General features: G+C 45.9%; 1 protein-coding gene across 3 annotated transcripts in view; it reads right to left on the reverse strand.

Annotated features, from left to right (window-relative positions):
* The window catches only part of MAMDC2 (MAM domain containing 2), a 147,427-nt gene that overhangs the window by 66,225 nt on the left and 63,455 nt on the right, over nucleotides 1–17,747 (reverse strand). For all 3 annotated transcript variants that reach the window (XM_049092120.1, XM_025423330.3, XM_049092121.1), the window contains exons 3-5: nucleotides 16,630–16,901; nucleotides 15,040–15,124; nucleotides 11,787–11,924 (exon numbers count right to left, since the gene is read on the reverse strand). In XM_049092120.1, the coding sequence (XP_048948077.1) occupies nucleotides 11,787–11,924; nucleotides 15,040–15,124; nucleotides 16,630–16,901 (495 nt within the window). The remainder of the gene's footprint in view (nucleotides 1–11,786; nucleotides 11,925–15,039; nucleotides 15,125–16,629; nucleotides 16,902–17,747) is intronic.

The raw sequence follows: 17,747 nt of genomic DNA on the forward strand, positions 1-17,747 counted from the left end.
TGCAGAGCACTGGAATTTTCACAAGCTGAACGCAGCTGTGGAAAGAAACCGAACCTGACCCCAGGAGGGCCCTGCTTCTCCCAAGGCTTCTGTGAGTTACAAGACTTCTAAGAACATACTCAGCATACCAGCTGTTCCTAAAGGGGCACAGAGGGACCCTCCTGTTCATCTTTACAATACACACAAAATGTGGGCAAGTCTTTTTTTTTTTTTTTAAGACTTTATTTATTTATTCATGAGAGACAGAGAGAGAGAGAGAGAGAGAGAGAGAGAGAGAGAGGCAGAGACACAGGCAGAGGAAGAAGCAGGCTCCATGCAAGGAGCCCGACATGGGACTCGATCCCAGGTCTCCAGGATCAGGCCCTGGACCGAAGGTGGCGCTAAACCGCTGAGCCACCCGGGCTGCCCAAGTCTTTTTTTTTTTTTTTTTTTTTTTTTGAGTGAAACTAACATGTTGACTTCAAACTAGGTTACAAGTTTTGCCTCTTTAACAGAATATGCAGACAGGGTTGGGATTCGGGAGGTTGGACTTGGGACATCACCCTTGGCAAGGCCTTCGTGGGCTCTGGGCCCACAGGTCGACCACCCGACCTCTGTTAGAGGCATTTTGGTGCAAGAGAGTAACCAGGAAGCAGGAAGGGGGAGGAGAGCCTGGATTGGGCGTTGAGGTGACCTGAGGTCAAGCCCTGCTAGGACCTCAGGCAAGTTACTGGACATCTCCGGGCTTCAATGTCCTGATCTCTAGAGGGAGAACCAAATGCTTCCCTCGCAGAGCTGGTCCAAGCATTACATGAGATTACGCATGTGGAGTGCTCACCGTGGGCCTGGCACATTGTGACTGGCTAATACAATTACAATGAAATAAAGGAATGTCATTAATGATTCTGGTACCATGCCTTCCCCATTGTCTGTTTTGTGCAAAGACTGGTTGTCATTATTAGCAACGTAAGCTGCGGCAACGGAGGAACGCGATGCGTTGTAGCTTCACGACAATGACCTTTCTATTTATAAGTTCAGAACAATTACAGCTTAATATTTTGTTTTATTATGCGGTGCCTGATTAACAACAATCCCTTTTATACTCAGCACAATAGCAACAAGGGTATTAGGAAGGAGATATGCCTTCCTGCACCGGACACTTGCTTTGCTTCTAACACACCACCTGGTGTGCAATAGGCCCTTGACAAATGGTTATTCAAAGCACAGATACAGTCTCAGAAAGGTCCTCACCTCAACATGGCAGAGGAGAGAGGTGAATAAATCAAGGCTTGTTTCTCCTGGCGGCAAATTGTTCAACCTCCTGAACCATCTCCCTTGTTTAACTATAATTTCTCTTAGCATCTTGCCAAGACATGCAACTGTGAGTAAATAAAGATCACAGGCTCAGATGACCAGAGGGCCAGCCGGATCAAGTATACCACTGAAGTGGAGTGGGTCCAGGGGAAAAATCGAGTGATCGATTCATTGCCAACATTTGAAATCATATTTCATCAGCAATGAGAAATAGAAAACAAGCTTCTCTGTGAAACTCAGAGAATCAGATGGCACTGAGCCCCTATTCTCACGCGGCTGGGTAAGAGTGGCAGCCCCTGCACGGGTTAGGTTCTCTGGCCCAACACTGAGTGCATCCATCCCTCTGCTCCCAGCTGGTGCCCCGACATCCAGCCTGGTGCCGTAGGCTTTTCCCACCGAAGCTCAAAATATAAATTTTCATAGCACATCTATCCATTTAAAAATGATACCCCCTGTCTGAGTCTGCTAGCGTTGCTATAATGAAGTATCACAAACAACAGAAATGGATTTTTAATCCCAATGCAGGAGGCTGGAAGTTCCAGATCAAAGTGTCAGCAGGATTGTTTCTTCTGAGGGCGGTCAAGGTAAATTGGTTCCAAGGTTCTCTTCTGGAATCTGGTGGCTGGCTGGCAACTTTGCTTTTCTTGGCTAAGAGATCTTCACCTTCATGTTCACATGGTATTCTCTCTCTGCACATGTCTCTCTGTGTCTAAATCCACCCCCATCCTCCCAATGACTTTTACAAAGACACCAGTCATGCTGGATTAGGGACCTACTTCAGTATGACCTCATGTTAATTACATCTGCAACAACCCTACCACCAAATAAGGTCACATTCTGAAGTACCAGGGGAGGTGGTGGTGGTTGTAGTGGTGAGGACTTGGGCATATGGTTTTGAGGAAATACAATTCAACCGGTAACACCCACCACCGCAACTTTTTAAAAATTCTGTATATGCCAAATAAGCATATCTGCAGGCTGGAAACAGCTGACGGACTCCCACTTTGCTGACTCTGGGAAGGGATGTTAAACAAAGACACAGAATGTCAGGGGGCACCTGGGTGGTTCAGTGGTTGAGCATCTGCCTTCGGCTCAGGGTGTGATCTCGGGGTCCTGGGATCGAGTCCCACATCGGGCTCCCCAAAAGGAGCCTGCTTCTCCCTCTCCCTGTGTCTCTGCCTCTTCTCATGAATAAATAAATAAAATCTTAAAAAAAAAAAGGAATCAGAATGTCAGACTGAATCAAATCAGAGGACCTCTGAACTGGAAGGAAGGGCAGGCCTCCCCACTAAGCTCCCCACACCCAGGCTGTGGGGGCCCGGCCTCCCCAAGAATACTTTGCTAATAGAGAACATATGCACCCAGCGAACCTCCGTAACACACCTTTGCTCACTGGGCGCTCCTGTGTCAAAGGCAGGGAGGAAGTATTGACTGCTCTTTGTAATGAAACAGAGTCCCTTGCCAAGATATGCGGGGAGGGGGAGCAATGGGAGGGGACGGGTGGAGAGCCCTTATTTTGTTTCCTTGGTACTTCCTGGCGGGGGCTGTGGAGGTGGGCTGCTCATGCCACCTTTGGGTGAACTTGCTGCAGGGACCGTATCTCACTGACAGCCTCCGGCTGCCTCACCTCTGGGTCCCTCGGGCGCCTGTGCCACGGTCACGTACACCGGGCTGGTCTCAGCTGGTGCCTAAGGGTAGCAGGATGCTGGGGAGGGGCCATTTCCACCTGACCTGGGCTCCTCAGTAACTCCCCATTGGCCTGGCCTTCCCCTCCCCGGTATCAGCCTTCTCTGTTGTCCCAAAGGCCCTCCCCAGCCGGGGCCGCGTTCTGACTTTCGAGAGCCCTGGGCACTTTGGCCAGAGTGGGTCTGCTCCTCCTTAGAACATATTAAAGATTCTATTTTAGTATAAAGATGAACACAATTTAGGCGGGGCTGATGATTTTATCTGTTATTATCACATTCATTATTTTCTTCTGATTTTGTTTTAAAGATTTATTTATTTATTTTAGGAGAGAAAGAAAGAGAGAGAAGGAGTAGGAGGAGCAGAGGGAGAGGGAGAGAGAATCTCAAGCAGACTCCATGCTGAGCACACAGCCTGATGCAGGGCTCGATCTCAGGACTCTGAGATCAGGACCTGAGTTGAAACTAAGAGTTGGACACTGACCCAGGCACCTCATTTTCTACTGATTTTAGAATAAATAAAATGAAAACATTCTCACGGACCCCTAAAAATGTCATGGCTCCTAGGCATGGGAGCTACTATGCCTAACAGACCTGTTGACCTGGGCCCCAGTCACTCCAGCTCTCTCCTTACCCTTCACAGCCAATAAATCTCTTTCCCACCTAATCCAAGCTTAGGGTCTTCCTCTTGGAGGACCCAAACTGACACAGCCATGACAAGGGAAATCATTCCCCAGAGGGTGAGGAGGACCTCGAAGGCCTCTGGGAGACTTGGTGATCCCAGGAGACCTCACAATCCACTAGGAGGTATTCATTCTACTTGTGGGGTGCACAGTAACTGGGCTTACAGAAATGTAAGCCCCATCCCATTATGAATCCATCTTCCTCACCATTGACAGATATCTGACAGTCTTCTCTAAAGGCTAGTTAGTCACCTGCTGTGGGGACAACATATTAATCCATGAATCTGCCGTTAAAGTGCTTCATTAACAACTCATGTACAAGACACTCAGCCAAGTGAGCCACAGTCATTTCTGATCCAAAAACCATCCAGCAAACACAATGTGATGTGCCCACAGTGAGTCAGACAGGCTGCTGGTGCTGAGACCAGGACTGCTGACACCAAGTCTCCCATGGAGCCACTAGACTAGACCGCATTCTGTTGTGCTCCCTGCCCCGCCTCCCCATCATTCAATTGTTGCCAAAGTTGGGTACTATTTACTGAAAATCTGAGTAAGAGTGTTTCTCACTGGGAAACAAAAGGTAGCTGGCTCATCTTAGTTGAAGCGGGGCCGATGATTCACAAATCACCAGGTGTCTGCCACAGGAGGCCAGGCTGGAGGGCTAACTACCAGCCCAGGCTCAGTGTGTGTCCTCGGGTACAACCTACCCCGAGGAAGAAGAGCAAATGTTTGGAGGAATGCAGGCACCATTTTGTGCACCTTTCCAAGGGGAATGAAGAAGGTAGCTTGGAATTCTTGGGGAATTATATCTCTAGTGTTTGGCATTATGAGAATTTTCCTGCCCAGTTCAGTGAGGCCAGTCCTTCTAACTGGTGCAGGGTGCTAGGGCCTTTAGAATACCTGGGAGAGGCAATTTGTCTGACCCTTTAAGTTTGAGTAGGACGAAACTAGGTCTAAATGGACCTTAGATGTACACATCCTATAAGGAAACAAATATTAAGGGATCCTGCAGGCCACAAAGACGTCTAAGTAATCAAACTTCAACTGGAAATGAAAGAGTCTATGACAGGGCCATGAGTTCTCCATACAACTAAAAATTGGGAAGTGCAGTGTCACCACCCCCCCACACCCAAAGCCATTGCTGCTTTGCCATACTCAGACTTAGAGCCAGTCTATCCTTCCCTAATTCTAGATTATACACAGAGAGACTACAGCTCCTAGGGGGAAAAAAAAAACAACAAAAAACAATTTCCAATTGTATCAAAATATCAAAATCTTGGCGATGTCAGCCAAAGGCCTCTTCTGCGCATGTACACTTGCTTCCCTGCATGCAGTAATATGTCCCCATGTTAACTCAACGGTTCATGTGCAACCAGCGGCCCCTTTTAGGTAGCCATTTTCCCCTTGAATTAGGGAAAAAAAAACTTTGAGGGCAGTTCCTGAAATTTTATTTTCAAACAGTCTGGCTAACCAGCATTCCACAAAAATTGCCCTCGGCTTGGCTCCGATGCCAAGGCATCCTCTGACTCAGCTGTGATTCGGCCTTGTTGGCCACATTTGTGCTCCAGTTGCGACGTCTATATCCGTGTCATGTTGTCTGGACAAGCTGTCTCCTGGGGAAGGGGGAAAGCATGGTCTGAGGAAGCATACGCCAGCTGGGAAAACCCACTGGTCTGCTACCACTGTGAGGAGACAGCACCTAAATACGGGAGGTCACCATGCCTGTTCTTCCTGTCTACGAATCCAACACTGATCGTCATGGATCTTTAGTTCTAAGAGTTTGGGTAAGTTTAGTATAGTAGAGTCAGGCTCTAGTCTTTTTAGACAGCTTTCAGAGATGACATAAATGTAATAAATGAACATGAACTGGGATGTCTCCTAGTCTCTGCTAAGTCCTCAGTGCCAAGAACGATGGGTGACAAGTACCTCCATTCTGTGGTCTGGTACCAGACCATCCCTGTAGGATATGCTACATTGTGGCCGCCTTGGCATCTAAGCTGGCATCACCAGATGTATTCCATCTCTCCCTTCCAGCCTGAGGATATGAGAAGGATCAGAGACATCACAGACAGAGTCTCTTTGAAGACTGGTGTTCCGGAGCTAAACTGCAATGTGTTTTCTTTTGACCTCCCAAGGAAAAGGAAAGGGATTGCTTCCCCTTTCTTATCTTGATCCAAGAGAAGAGGCTTAATGGAACCACTCATAGAGAGAGTGGAACCTCCATGAGAGGGAAATCACCATTCAACCTCCCCCTGACCCATGCTTGCAGAAATCCCCGAGTTCTTCAATTGCCCTGGGCCTCAAGAGGAGGGTGCTCAGAGTTCTCGGGAGAACTTGATCAGTGATAACTGGGGTTTGTGGGGGCACAGAAGGCAGTTCCTGACTCTTGACCATATACATCTAGAGAAAAGACGTCCGTAGGGACCCTGGGGGTAGAATGGAGAGAAAGGATTCCGTTGCCAGTGAGCTGTACCTCCCAGTTTGGCATGGGCAAAGATTTGAGATTTTCCTTAGCCTTAGCCTTAGCCAGCTCAGAAGGTAGGTAGGCTAGAATGTCTTGAAAGGACTTTTCTCAAAAGGACCACATGCAGTATAAAGGCCAAACTCCAGCTTCCATAGGACTGGTCACATAAAATCTGTTGTCCCCATCCCTTCCTTTTCTGTTCCACTGTCACAACTCCTCCTACCCTGGAGGAGCCAGAAGCAGCAGAGTGAGTAGGAGAACATGAAGGGAAAAGCAAAAGAAGTATGAAGAAAAAAGGCCAATGGCTTTCTCTCTATGGCTCTACCGTGTTTTAGTCTGGGGGGACATTTGAATCGGATGAGATGCTGGAGTTTTGACAGGGCTGAACCAAACCCTTGAGAAGGAGGCTATTAGTTCATACTTCAAAGTGTCCAGAAAGATAAGGTAAGTCATCCAAGGACAGGGAAAGGTGAACGAGCAGAGCCTGTGTAAAGGTAACGGTGAGAAAATTAATAAAACTGCTTCCCCGCTGAGAGCGTATGCAAGGAACCAAGTGGATCAATGCAGAGAGTAAATGCATAGCACTGTTAAGAGGATGCCTGAGCTCTGTCTGAACTGAAAGGAGAAAAGGTGGCCATGAATTATAGAAAGATGCTCCATCCATCTCAGGATCTTGGAGGGAATAAAATCACTCTGACCTTAATTTAGGTTTTGAAACCTTGCTCAGCTCTCAGGGTGGCACCCTACGTGCATATGATTTTTAAAATCTCAGCAAAGAAACAGATTTCCCTCATTATTTGCCCAGTAATTACCTTCTTTTTTTGCCAAGGCAGGTAGGAAACAGTAATGATCTGAGCTACCAATAGGCTACCTCCTGAAAGATTTCGTTTCACTTCATAAAATTTAACAAAGAAAAAAAAATCCATTCATGATGAATCGGAATTGAATGACAAAAAAGCAGGATAATATCCCATCCCCTCCAACATTCCCAAGATGTCTCACGAGAGTTTTGACTGCATTATTTTAGCCATTTCCACCCTGAGACAGACATTCGGAGACCAAGTGCCCATTTGAAAGATTGGACTCACGGTTTGGGCTGTTAAAAATGCATGGTCAAATGAGGAAAACTCATATATGTGTCACATTTTTCAGATACCACATTCACTCTCCTTTCTTCTACAACACAAAGGCCAGAGCCCTCCTGAAGGTGTCCCTCAACCCCTGGAAGTGTCTAAGCGGACACACAGCTTCGCTTGCCCCCATTGTTCACTTCTCTGGGTTTTCTCTGAAAGCATAAGCTGCTTCCAGTAAATGAATGAACATGAGATGAGTTTTTTGAGCAAAATCTGCTGCTGTGGGCAGATACCTGAACCATTTAATCTTTACTTTGCCACCCAAATTGATAGAGCTCAGGAAAAATCAATACATCCAGTAGATGGCAAATGTACTTAGAAAGGCAACCCCCCTCTCTTAATTTAGAGCACTGGAAGGTTATTATTATTATTATTTTTTGTTCTCCCAATAGTGATTCTGGCCAAAACTCTGAGTCCTATGGGCAGAGAGCTTTTCAAGGAAAATATCAGAGAATCTTTAGAACTCATCTGTTTTAGCCTCACTGTATATAGGAAGAAGTCTTATATGGGAGCCCATGTGTGAGGGGTCTGAATGTGTGTGTGTGTGTGTGTGTGTGTGTGTGTGTGTGTGTTTTAGGTGAGGAGACAGCTGTCTGGCCACAACTGATCATCAGTGTAGAAGTTCAAGAGAAACAGCAGAGAGTCAGGGGAAAATGAGTAGAACGTAGGCACCCAGGCTGCGGACTTGTCATGAGCAGGAGCATAACTGAGGTCTGGGTGTTACTCTGCCATCACCTCATATCCCAGAACTTTCAAATGCTCTCCAATCACTGAATAAAGTATCCACTCTCATGCCTGTACGCCTCTGCATATGCTGTACTTCTTATCCATCTAGCCAAATTCCAGTTCTGAGATGACTTCTTCTAGAAAGCTTTCCCTGAACCCCCAAAACCAAGGCAATCTTTCACTTTTCTGTGGTCCCATATCATTTATTTCACAGCTCTGTTAGTCATGCATCATTGTGCATGCTTACAGAGTATTTTGGTATTTGAATAATTTGAGAAATGCCATAATACCCATTAACAAAGAACTGTATTAAAGGTACCAAGAAGTCCTGAAACAAAGAAGTCTGTGTAGCTTTCTTCAGCTCAGGGTTTCCCTAGTTTATTTTTCCCCCTGGTTACGATGAGTGGTGAATTTGGAGATTTGGATGTACAGCATTAGGACTAAAATACTAGAACTCAAAGCTATCTTAGAGATTATGGAATTCAAATTCTTCATTTGAAAATAGGCCAGTGGAGACCTTGAGAAGATGAAGGACTGCTTAAAGCAATCCAGCACTCGGAGAACTGGGTCTGGAGCACAAGTGTTGAACTCCTAGCCTGGTCCTCTTTCTCTGTTCCTTATTGACACTGCTGAGGTCGGAATGTTCCATGGTCACAAATGAGAGTGAGGAAAGTCTAGGGATGATGCACTCCTCAGAGGATGGATGACACTCAAGTGACAAAGTCAAATGGATGACCTGATAGTAGGATACAGATCCGTTGCCTCTCCCAAGAAATATGTGTTCTCCCTAACCAACTGGTCCTCATCATCATTGAGGATGCAAAATGATATGGGGCGCCTGGCTGGCTCAGTTGGTGGAGCGTGCAACTCTTCATCTTAGGGTTGTGAGTTCAAGCCCCACGTTGAGTGTAGAGATTATTTAAGAAAGAACACCTTTTAAAAAAAGGAAAAAGAAGGGATGCTTGGGTGGCTCAGTGGTTGAGCATCTGCCTTCGGCTCAGGGCATGATCCCACGGTCCTGGGATCTAGTCCCATGTTGGACTCCCCGCAGGGAGTCTGCTTTTCCCTTTCCTTTATGTCTCTGCCTCTCTCTGTGTGTCTCTCATGAATAAATAAACAAAATCTTAAAAAAAAAAAAAAGGAAAAATGATGCATAGAACAAGTGGTCATTAAGTCATCATATCGGTTACTCAGTGCATCTGACTCTGGAACTAAGTGATTTGGGAGAAGTTTTCTGACACTTCCCCATATTTAAGTTCAGACATCTATGTTAATGACATCAAGAGTTATAACATTATTAATGTATTACTCTTTCAAGATTTCTTTCTATTTCCTTTACTAAATTCTTAAGATATGGGAGAAAGTTATGTAAGTTGTCATATTCCTTGAAACAAAGCTTTTAAGAGTTGGCAACATTTTGTTGTTTTGAATGAACCAGATTGGTGGACTAATCTGTCATGCTAGGTTATCACCCACTCACCACATGACACTTACAGTGTGGCTCCTACAATGGCCACAAATGGAGTTGGGCTCTGCGTGCGTAGGGCCAAAATATGTATGTATGTATATATATATATTCCAGTCATTTATCATTTCCAAAAGTACTAGCCCTTTCTTTTAGAAGAAGTAAGTGAAAATGTTTTGGGTTTTTTTGTTTTGTTTTGTTTTCTAATCACAATTATTTATGTAAGTGACCTAAGATGTATCTAAAGAAATCATTTCTAGAGTGTTTTTTGTTCTCTTGTTCTACTGTTTGGTCCTCTATTTACCGAGATAAACACTGTCTGGTTAACTAAACTAACTACATTGTTGTGACTGCATCTCTCCTTGCTCAAAGACCTCCAATGGTCTCCCACTGTCGACATTATAAAGTTAAGTTCTCTTTCCTGGCATTTGAGGCCTTTGCGAATTTGCCCCTACACCACTTTCCCAATCATATCTCTCCTCCGATACCCCATGATTGCTACCATGCATCACTCTCCCTCTCTTGTCTCGGCCTGTCAAGGTCCTATCCATTCCGCAAACGCAGTTGACTTCTTTCATCATGTCTTCTAGAATGTCCAAGCAGTAAGTGATCTCTCTTGTCTCTGAATACCCCGCACTTTCCTTTTATGAGGGAAGTGGGGGACCACTCTTAGATCACTTGACACATGCTACCTTGTCTTACATCCATGTATGATAGAAATCTTTTTCTTTTTTTTTTTTTAAAGATTTCATTTATATAAGACACACACACATACACACAGAGAGAGAGAGAGAGAGGCAGAGACAAAGGCAGAGGGAGAAGCAGGCTCCATGCAGGGAACCTGACGTGGGACTCAATCCCAGGACTCCGGGATCATGCCCTGAGCTAAAGAGAGATGCTCAACCACTGAGCCACCCAGGCATCCCTCTTTTTCCCTTTCTTGAACGTATATTCTTTGAAACTGGGCAAGGACCATAGGGAATGTGCCATTTTATTGTCGTTTTTCCAATCAGAACCGATACAGAGTCAAATGAATGAAAATGCTAGCTCCAATGTTGCATTTGTCTTAAACAAGTGATCCTAGGAGATTCCAACCTTTTAATATATGATTACTTAAGAAGCCTGGGCATGTTGAAAAGAGAAAAGGAACAGATAAAATAAAGTCTGCAAAATAGAAGTTGACTAACTGGGCCTGACCTGAAGGTGTGTTTTTTTGGCCCATGCTGTGTTTTTAAAGAAAATATTTACCAGGGCACCTGGGTGGTTCAGTCGATTAAGCGTCTGCCTTTGGCTCAGGTCATGATCTTAGGGTTCTGGGATCGAGCCCCATGTGAGGCTCCCTGCTCAGTGGGGAGCCTACTTCTTCCTCTTCCTTTGTCCCTCCCCCTGCTCATGCTTTCTCTCTCAAATAAATAAATAACATCTTTTAAAAAAAAGAAAATATTTACCAATTTCAAAAAATTGGGGAAATTTCACATAAAATACTTGCCTTCCTGGTGATCTTATGAAATAAAAAGATCTGCCCTTTGGACCCGCAATCTCACATGGCAGCAACTAATTAGAGCTGAGTACCCTTTGTACAGGATCTGTGCTTCCTAATTTGCCACAATCCTCACCCAGCCCACATGTCACACTTATAACATCTGCCTGGCTCCTTTAGGAAACTGAGTGTGAGAGTCTGGCTATAAAGGAGACAGAAGAGGTAGGAGCAGTCTCAGAATGGAGACTGTCCAGAGCCAAGATAAGCTACAGGATGGGCGCTTAAAAAAAAGTTAGAGACCAGGTTACAGTAAGCCCTTGCACACGTCTCCCATCTATGGAGATGGTCTCCTCAAAGACAACTTATCCCCAAGAACCTCTCCTCTCCATTTTCCTGCACAGTCCAGCCCACTTGGCCACTAGGTGGCCCTGTTGCTTTCAGGATTCATCACTGGGAATTGAGACTCACCTCAGGGCCACTTGGGAAGTTCATAAGGACTTGTTCCCATCACTCAATCTATTTTTAGTGAAAAACAATCTAGGATTATTCCAGACTTGCCTTTAGGGATAAGAAACATAGAACAACAAGTAGAGAAGAAAGTAAACTATAATAGGGAAATGTGTAAAGAGCAAGGCCAGGTCACAGGTGAAGAAAAGCCTTTAACCGGGAGGCCTTCCCCTTAGTTACAGAGCTCCCGTCCACGGGTTATCTCAATCTCACAGCCCACCTTTCCTGCTCTTCCACCACGACTCCTGGCCTCTCCTCCCTTCTCCTTTTTCTGTGGACAGGGCCATGGTTAGGTCAATGTAGGGACGAAAACACTTCTCCTGGGAAAAGGACACCATCTGTCGCCAGCTCACCCAGTTCACTCTTGAAAGTGTGATCCTGTGGGAGAACGGAAGGGGAGTTCCGAATGTTTCCTCCTCCGACAAACCAGTTCACATTGGGGTTCCAGCGGTTCACAAAGCCACAGAGATGATTTTCTTCAAAGTCGCATTCTGGCAGAAGAGAAAAAGAAACACATTTTGTGGAGACATGGTCACCCCTCGGTATACCCGGACCCACTACGGAGTTTGCTCTTCCAAATTCAGATATGTTTCTCATTCCCTTTGATCACTGGAAGCTTTGTACCATGATCCCTGGACAATAATGGAAATTTTAAGTCATTTTTGCTTCTTTGTATTACGGCCCTTCCACTTACCAGCCACGTGGCTTGTAGCATGACCTCTCTCAGCTTCTGTTCCTTCATTTGTGAAATGAGGGGAACACTCCCACCACACAGGATGGTTCTAAGTGTGGCCACTCCCAACACAGTGCTGGGCATGTGGTTAGTGCTTGGTGTATCAGCCCCCTCTGCTTTAAAGCCCTATTTGGGACTATCTGCTTAGCTCCAGAAATTGTATCTGCCACCCTTCTGGTAGCATACTTCCCCATCCCCTTCTCTCCTGATGGTAGACAAGATACCCAGGGCAAAAGGACATGTTTCTTAGGTGTTAAAAGCCCCTGCTTTTCTTATTAACAACAAACAGTCAGAAAGGCAGGGCAGGCATATCCTACGCTCTGGGTTCTTCTGCAGCGACTGAGTGGAGAAGAGAAAATAGAGACACTTCACCTACCTCCCCCGCCCATACACACACTTTTAGTTGCACTGACATGTTTGCAAAGATAAATTTTTCTCAGGCTTTTTTAGTGGGAATAAGAAGCTCACAAACGAAGGACCCCCATACTCATCAACTAAAAATATGAAGTATGATTGCCCTCGTCATCTCCCATTACCCCCTTCAGACCCCACCTCCACCTTTTCTCACCCTGCTCTGCCCTCCAGAGGTAGACTTATATGGACTGTACCAATGGTCTCCCCTGCCTTTTGCCTTCCTGTTGGATTTGACCAATGGAAAGTAAGAGAAGAATGAGGCTGGTGGTGTTCATTTCTCTAGTTCCCTCCCTGTCAGGCTGCCATGGGTTGGCTGTGTCCCTCTTCCAAGGACACAGGTCCTATCAAGTAGCCCTCACCACACAGCCACTGGCTCCAGGCTCCAGTAGCACCCCTCCCCCCCCGCCTTGCCCTAAAGTCTGACGAATCACCATTCTTACCAGTTCTGAATTGCCACATAAGCTTTTGCTGGTTTCCTTTACCTACCCTCACCTCTGTAGCCCCTAATGAGTCTTCTTCAAATTAGGTGGGATGCACCCTGTTTCCACTTTCCTGCCAGGACCCTGATTGATATAGCTATCAATGGGTTTTTACGTTAGCAATCACTGAAAAATGTTAAGATTTTTATCTGCAACTTTTTCACTGCAGCGTCTGCCAAGCAATGCCCAACATTCCATGCCCAGGGCTGCTGAAGAATAAAATAGAAAGCAAAACAGTCCTTAATATGCCAGGTTCTATTCTAAGCACTTTAACTGAATTAACTTATTTAATCCTCAAAACAGTCCCATGAGGTAGGTACTATTATTAACCTCATTTTACAGATGAGCAAACAAGCAGAGAGTGCACAGAAAGAAAGGGGAAGGGATTATGGGATCAGGCTACTCAACAAGATGAAAGTATTGGCACTCCTTTTGCTTTTTAATTTTTTTTCCTTTTTTTAAAAAAAACAAACAAACAAACAAACCAGAAGCCATTGAGTGATTTGAAGAGAGGAAATTTACATTTTTAAAGTGCCCGGCACTGTGCCAGTCACCTTCATACTTATGATCCCATCAGCTTCCATGTTATTCCTATGAGGGAAGCATTTTATATCTATTTTGCAAGTGGAGAAAGAGAGGCTGCAGGGCGCAGGGAGCTGAGGGCCAGCAGGTGCTGCTGCACCAGGGGCGTCCATCTGGTGAGTGTACTCTGGGATCCACACCAGCCCCCAGGGGGTGAGCGAGGGCACTACCAGGGGGCGCAGCGGTCTAACCCCACTGTACCTTCAGAACATGGTCACATTCCCATGTTTTCTTCCACTTGCCTTAGTATTATCCTTGGAAGGCAAAACACAGAGTTGAGAGGGGATCAGCAAAGGCTCTTTTTTATTCAGAATTCTCTGACTCTCCCTTCCTCTTCCTCTCCACAGCTGGTCAAACTCCAAGGGCTGTCACTGTTGAAAAATCTCTCAAATCTCCCACCTTTTCCCCATTCAGGCCCTTTTTGTAAGGTTACAACCACTTCCTGGGGGATTTCCTCTCCTGTGTTATTTTCTTGTTTCTAAGTCATTTGCCAAGGGCCCCTCAGAGTCACCATGTAAGGATGCGGGCAGGGGCTCATCCTCTGCTGACCTGGAGCACTTGCTGACCACAGAACCATCCACACTCCACAGCCCAGCTGGGATCCAGAGACTTCCCTAGGACTCCCTTGGCGGTCCCGATTCGCACTTCAAACACCGTCCTGGCTTCTGGCCTGTGGGTGAGCAAGCTCTGGGCCTCCTCCACACTGGGGGCATCCCACAGAGAGCACCTCCCCTCTTCCCCTGCACCTGCACTTCACTGAAACCCGCTCCTTCCTGAAACCCCAGCTCAAACGCATCTCTGATGTTCAGGCCTGTCTGATCTCCTGTCTTCCTCCCCGCTGCACCCTCACTGCCTGGCCTGGCCTCCTCCGTGGGGGCCCGTCTTCAGCTTCTAAGGAAATAGTGTCAATGGCAGACAAATAGAAAGTGAGTGGCCGGCATGGAAGAGGCATCCAGGCAGCCCTGCTCCAGGGGCATCCAAGCAACGCTGGGGACACAAAGATGGGGTAAAGGTATGTAGGAGAGAAATGGAGTGCAATGAGGAAGAAAGGCGATATGATGCTTGCTATTCCGGCAGAAGCTGAGCTCACAGCAAGCTGGAAATTATTTTTATCAGAATGTGTTGAGGTTTGGGCAGCAAGTCAGGTTACAGTTGCTGCATCTACTTTCCCTTCGTTAATGCAGCCAGTCCAGGCAGACCCCAGTGAGCCTTCCTCCACCGCCCACAGGAGTGACGGGACACCATTCAAGTGAAGCAGCATCTAAGCTACTCTGCATTATGCACTGACTGCTATAAAACAGCTTGCCCTTTAGGATTGATTCGATTCCCTCTGGCAACAGATTTTAGAAGAAGATTCACAATTCACCTTCTGGTACAATGAAAATGAAACCCACTTACCAATACAGTAGCCGGTTGTCATCTTGATTTCAAAGAGCGCGATGCTGGCCGTGCTTCCCTGTCCTAGCACACCTTCTATTAAAATCTGCATGACACATGAGGAAGAAAGGAGTTAGGCTTCCAGCACTGTTGTTCCTTGGCTCAGTATTTCAGAGACTGGTCAGGAGCTATTCAGCAATTCAAGGCAGAGCGAGATTGCTTGTCTCAGCTAATTGCTACTGGGTACCAATCTCACAGTGGGTTTTATTAAAAGAATATGTGTGTGTGTGTGTGTGTGTGTGTGTGTACAAGGTGAGTGAGGTGTCCAGTAAAAGCTTAGAGTCAACTGTCTTCTACTGTTATCCCAACCACCCCTTCTCTAGTGCTTGTTGGTAGCACCATGTGGCTGTGGATGGAGAGGACAGCCAGTGCCCTTGGGGAAATCCATTGAGAACGGTGAGGGACTCAGGGCAGAGTCTTCAGCAGGGAAAGCTGTTGGAGGAAGGGAAGAGGCAGGGAGCATAATATGACCAGCAGTGGGAAGTTCCCCATGAGATGGAAGAGGCTCATAAATTAATTTGTAGTATCTGCATTGTTTAAAAAAAAAACATGAAAATTTTGCATAAGGAACAGAGAGGAGCATGACAATTTGTGAGATGGAGTTCAGGCACTGTTGTGGTTCACTCTGGCTCCCATTTCTGAAAGTATTTGTTTTTCTTTCTGTGACTTCAGCTCAATCTTTGACAACGACACTGGTAGACTTAGGATGTGGCCTATGGCTGGGCAGACTGAGTAAACTAGAGAGCTCAGACCTCACTGCTCCTTCCCTCAATCTTCTGTCCTGCCTGATGTGAGGGGCTGCAAGTGGCAGGGGGAGAGGAGAAGATAGCATTTCAACACTTTCTGAGGGAGAGAGATGGGATAGGGAGTTGAAAAGGGAATTAGGAATGGAGAAAGTTTTCATGAAGGCCCTATCCTGTCCTCTACAGCACAGTCTCACTGAATATCACACTTCATGTCTGGCCAAGTGAGTCGGGATCCCATCCTCCTTGCCTGCTCCAAACAACACTCAGCTTTATGTCACATTGTCTATCTTCCTTTTCCAACACTTCAGATGGAACAGCCTTCACCTTTGAAAAGGAATCAGAACATATCCTTCACATATCTTTCCCTCTTCAAAGTATCTTCATTTTTCCTTTAACCATACTAAATGATTTGTTCAAAATTTGTAGCAAACAAAACATTAGGAAGATACCACACACACATGAGAAAGATGAAACAAAATGACTAGAAATGAAAATGCTCCCTAAAGCCCATTAGAAACTAAATTTCCATCGAGGAGGTTGGTTTAGATTCTCACAGAAGTCCCACTTAGACAAGAACAGAATCTAGGAAGAAGCCTTTCTAAAGAATAAACAAAATATTAACTTACTAATCATTAATTATTAATATTCTTCTGGGACTCATCTCTTGTAAAGCAGCACCTCCTAACATAGAAGATAACTACCTTCAGTGGCAGAAATTTTCATCCAACCTCAGAGTAGAAATTTTCATCCAACCTCAGAGTAGCATAAAGCTACGTGATAAGCTGGGCACCTAAATTCTACCTACCTTGAATTTCTTGGAACTGTTTTGTAAATCCAAGCTGGCTATGAGCCAGCTGTCTGAAGGTTCCTTCGCTGACCAAAGCAAGCGATCAAAGCTTTCATCTTCAAATCTCACATAGAGGTTCAGCCGGCTGGTGTCTGATGGAGACCTTGAAGATGCAGTTATTTGGTAGACCAGCCGGAGGCAGCTCCATTCCTCGGCCTGTAGATCAGAGCTTAGCAGCACGGCTTTTTCCCCCTGCTTGGCAAAGGAGGTGTCCACATAAATGTAGTGGCCTAGAAAGAGAAAGGAGCACCAGGAAAAGATTGATGGGCTGTTCGAAACTCAAGGAAATACACAACAGTGGTCCAGTGAAGCAAAGGGCAGATTCAGCCTGCAGATGCGTTTCAATGGCCTACTGAATGTTGCCTGAACACGGGATCTCTGCCCTCTTGCAAAAAATTAGAAGGTCCCACCACACTGAGACCATGGTTGCACAATACAGGAAAATAATAGGCTGCAGCTAAGGAGTGCTGCCTCTTCAGAGGGTGGCATGGGGCTCCATTTTGCCATCATCCCCACTACTCCCTATTACCCCCTGACACTGAAGCCAAGTGTCTGTTGCCTATTATCATCTCATGCCAGGCCCATTTAGCTTGCTGCATTTATCTTCCCAGTCCCCACAGGTGTGAGAGCTTGAGAACTTCAGAACCCAGAGGAGCAGCATGCCTCTGCTGGAATTAGAATACCTTGGTGGACTCAACCTTCTTCCACAGCTCCCCTCATGCCCAATGATTTGATCTGCATCTAATTTGCATCATTATAGTAGATTGAATTTATTTGGTTGCCTTAGATCTTGGGGCCTATGCAGACAAAGTTCACTGTCAGCTGATTTTTAAAATTAGGAGTAAGACTCTCCTTCCCTAGACTCTTCCACAAGGAAATTCCATAGTCCTGATAACAAAATGGAAAAAGTACATGCAACACATGGAGGACAGGCCGCTCATCACTTCCCTCTGCTCTACAGCCCCTCCTTCCTCTGTTTCCCTCTCCTTCCTTTTCCCCCAATCTCCCCCCCCCTTTCCTTGCTCTTTTTGCTCCTCTTTCCTCCTCCTGACAATCCCGCCCCCCCACCCCACCCC

This window comes from Canis lupus, chromosome 1 (assembly GCF_003254725.2).
Source record: "Canis lupus dingo isolate Sandy chromosome 1, ASM325472v2, whole genome shotgun sequence".
NCBI classification, from domain to species: Eukaryota; Metazoa; Chordata; class Mammalia; order Carnivora; family Canidae; genus Canis; species Canis lupus.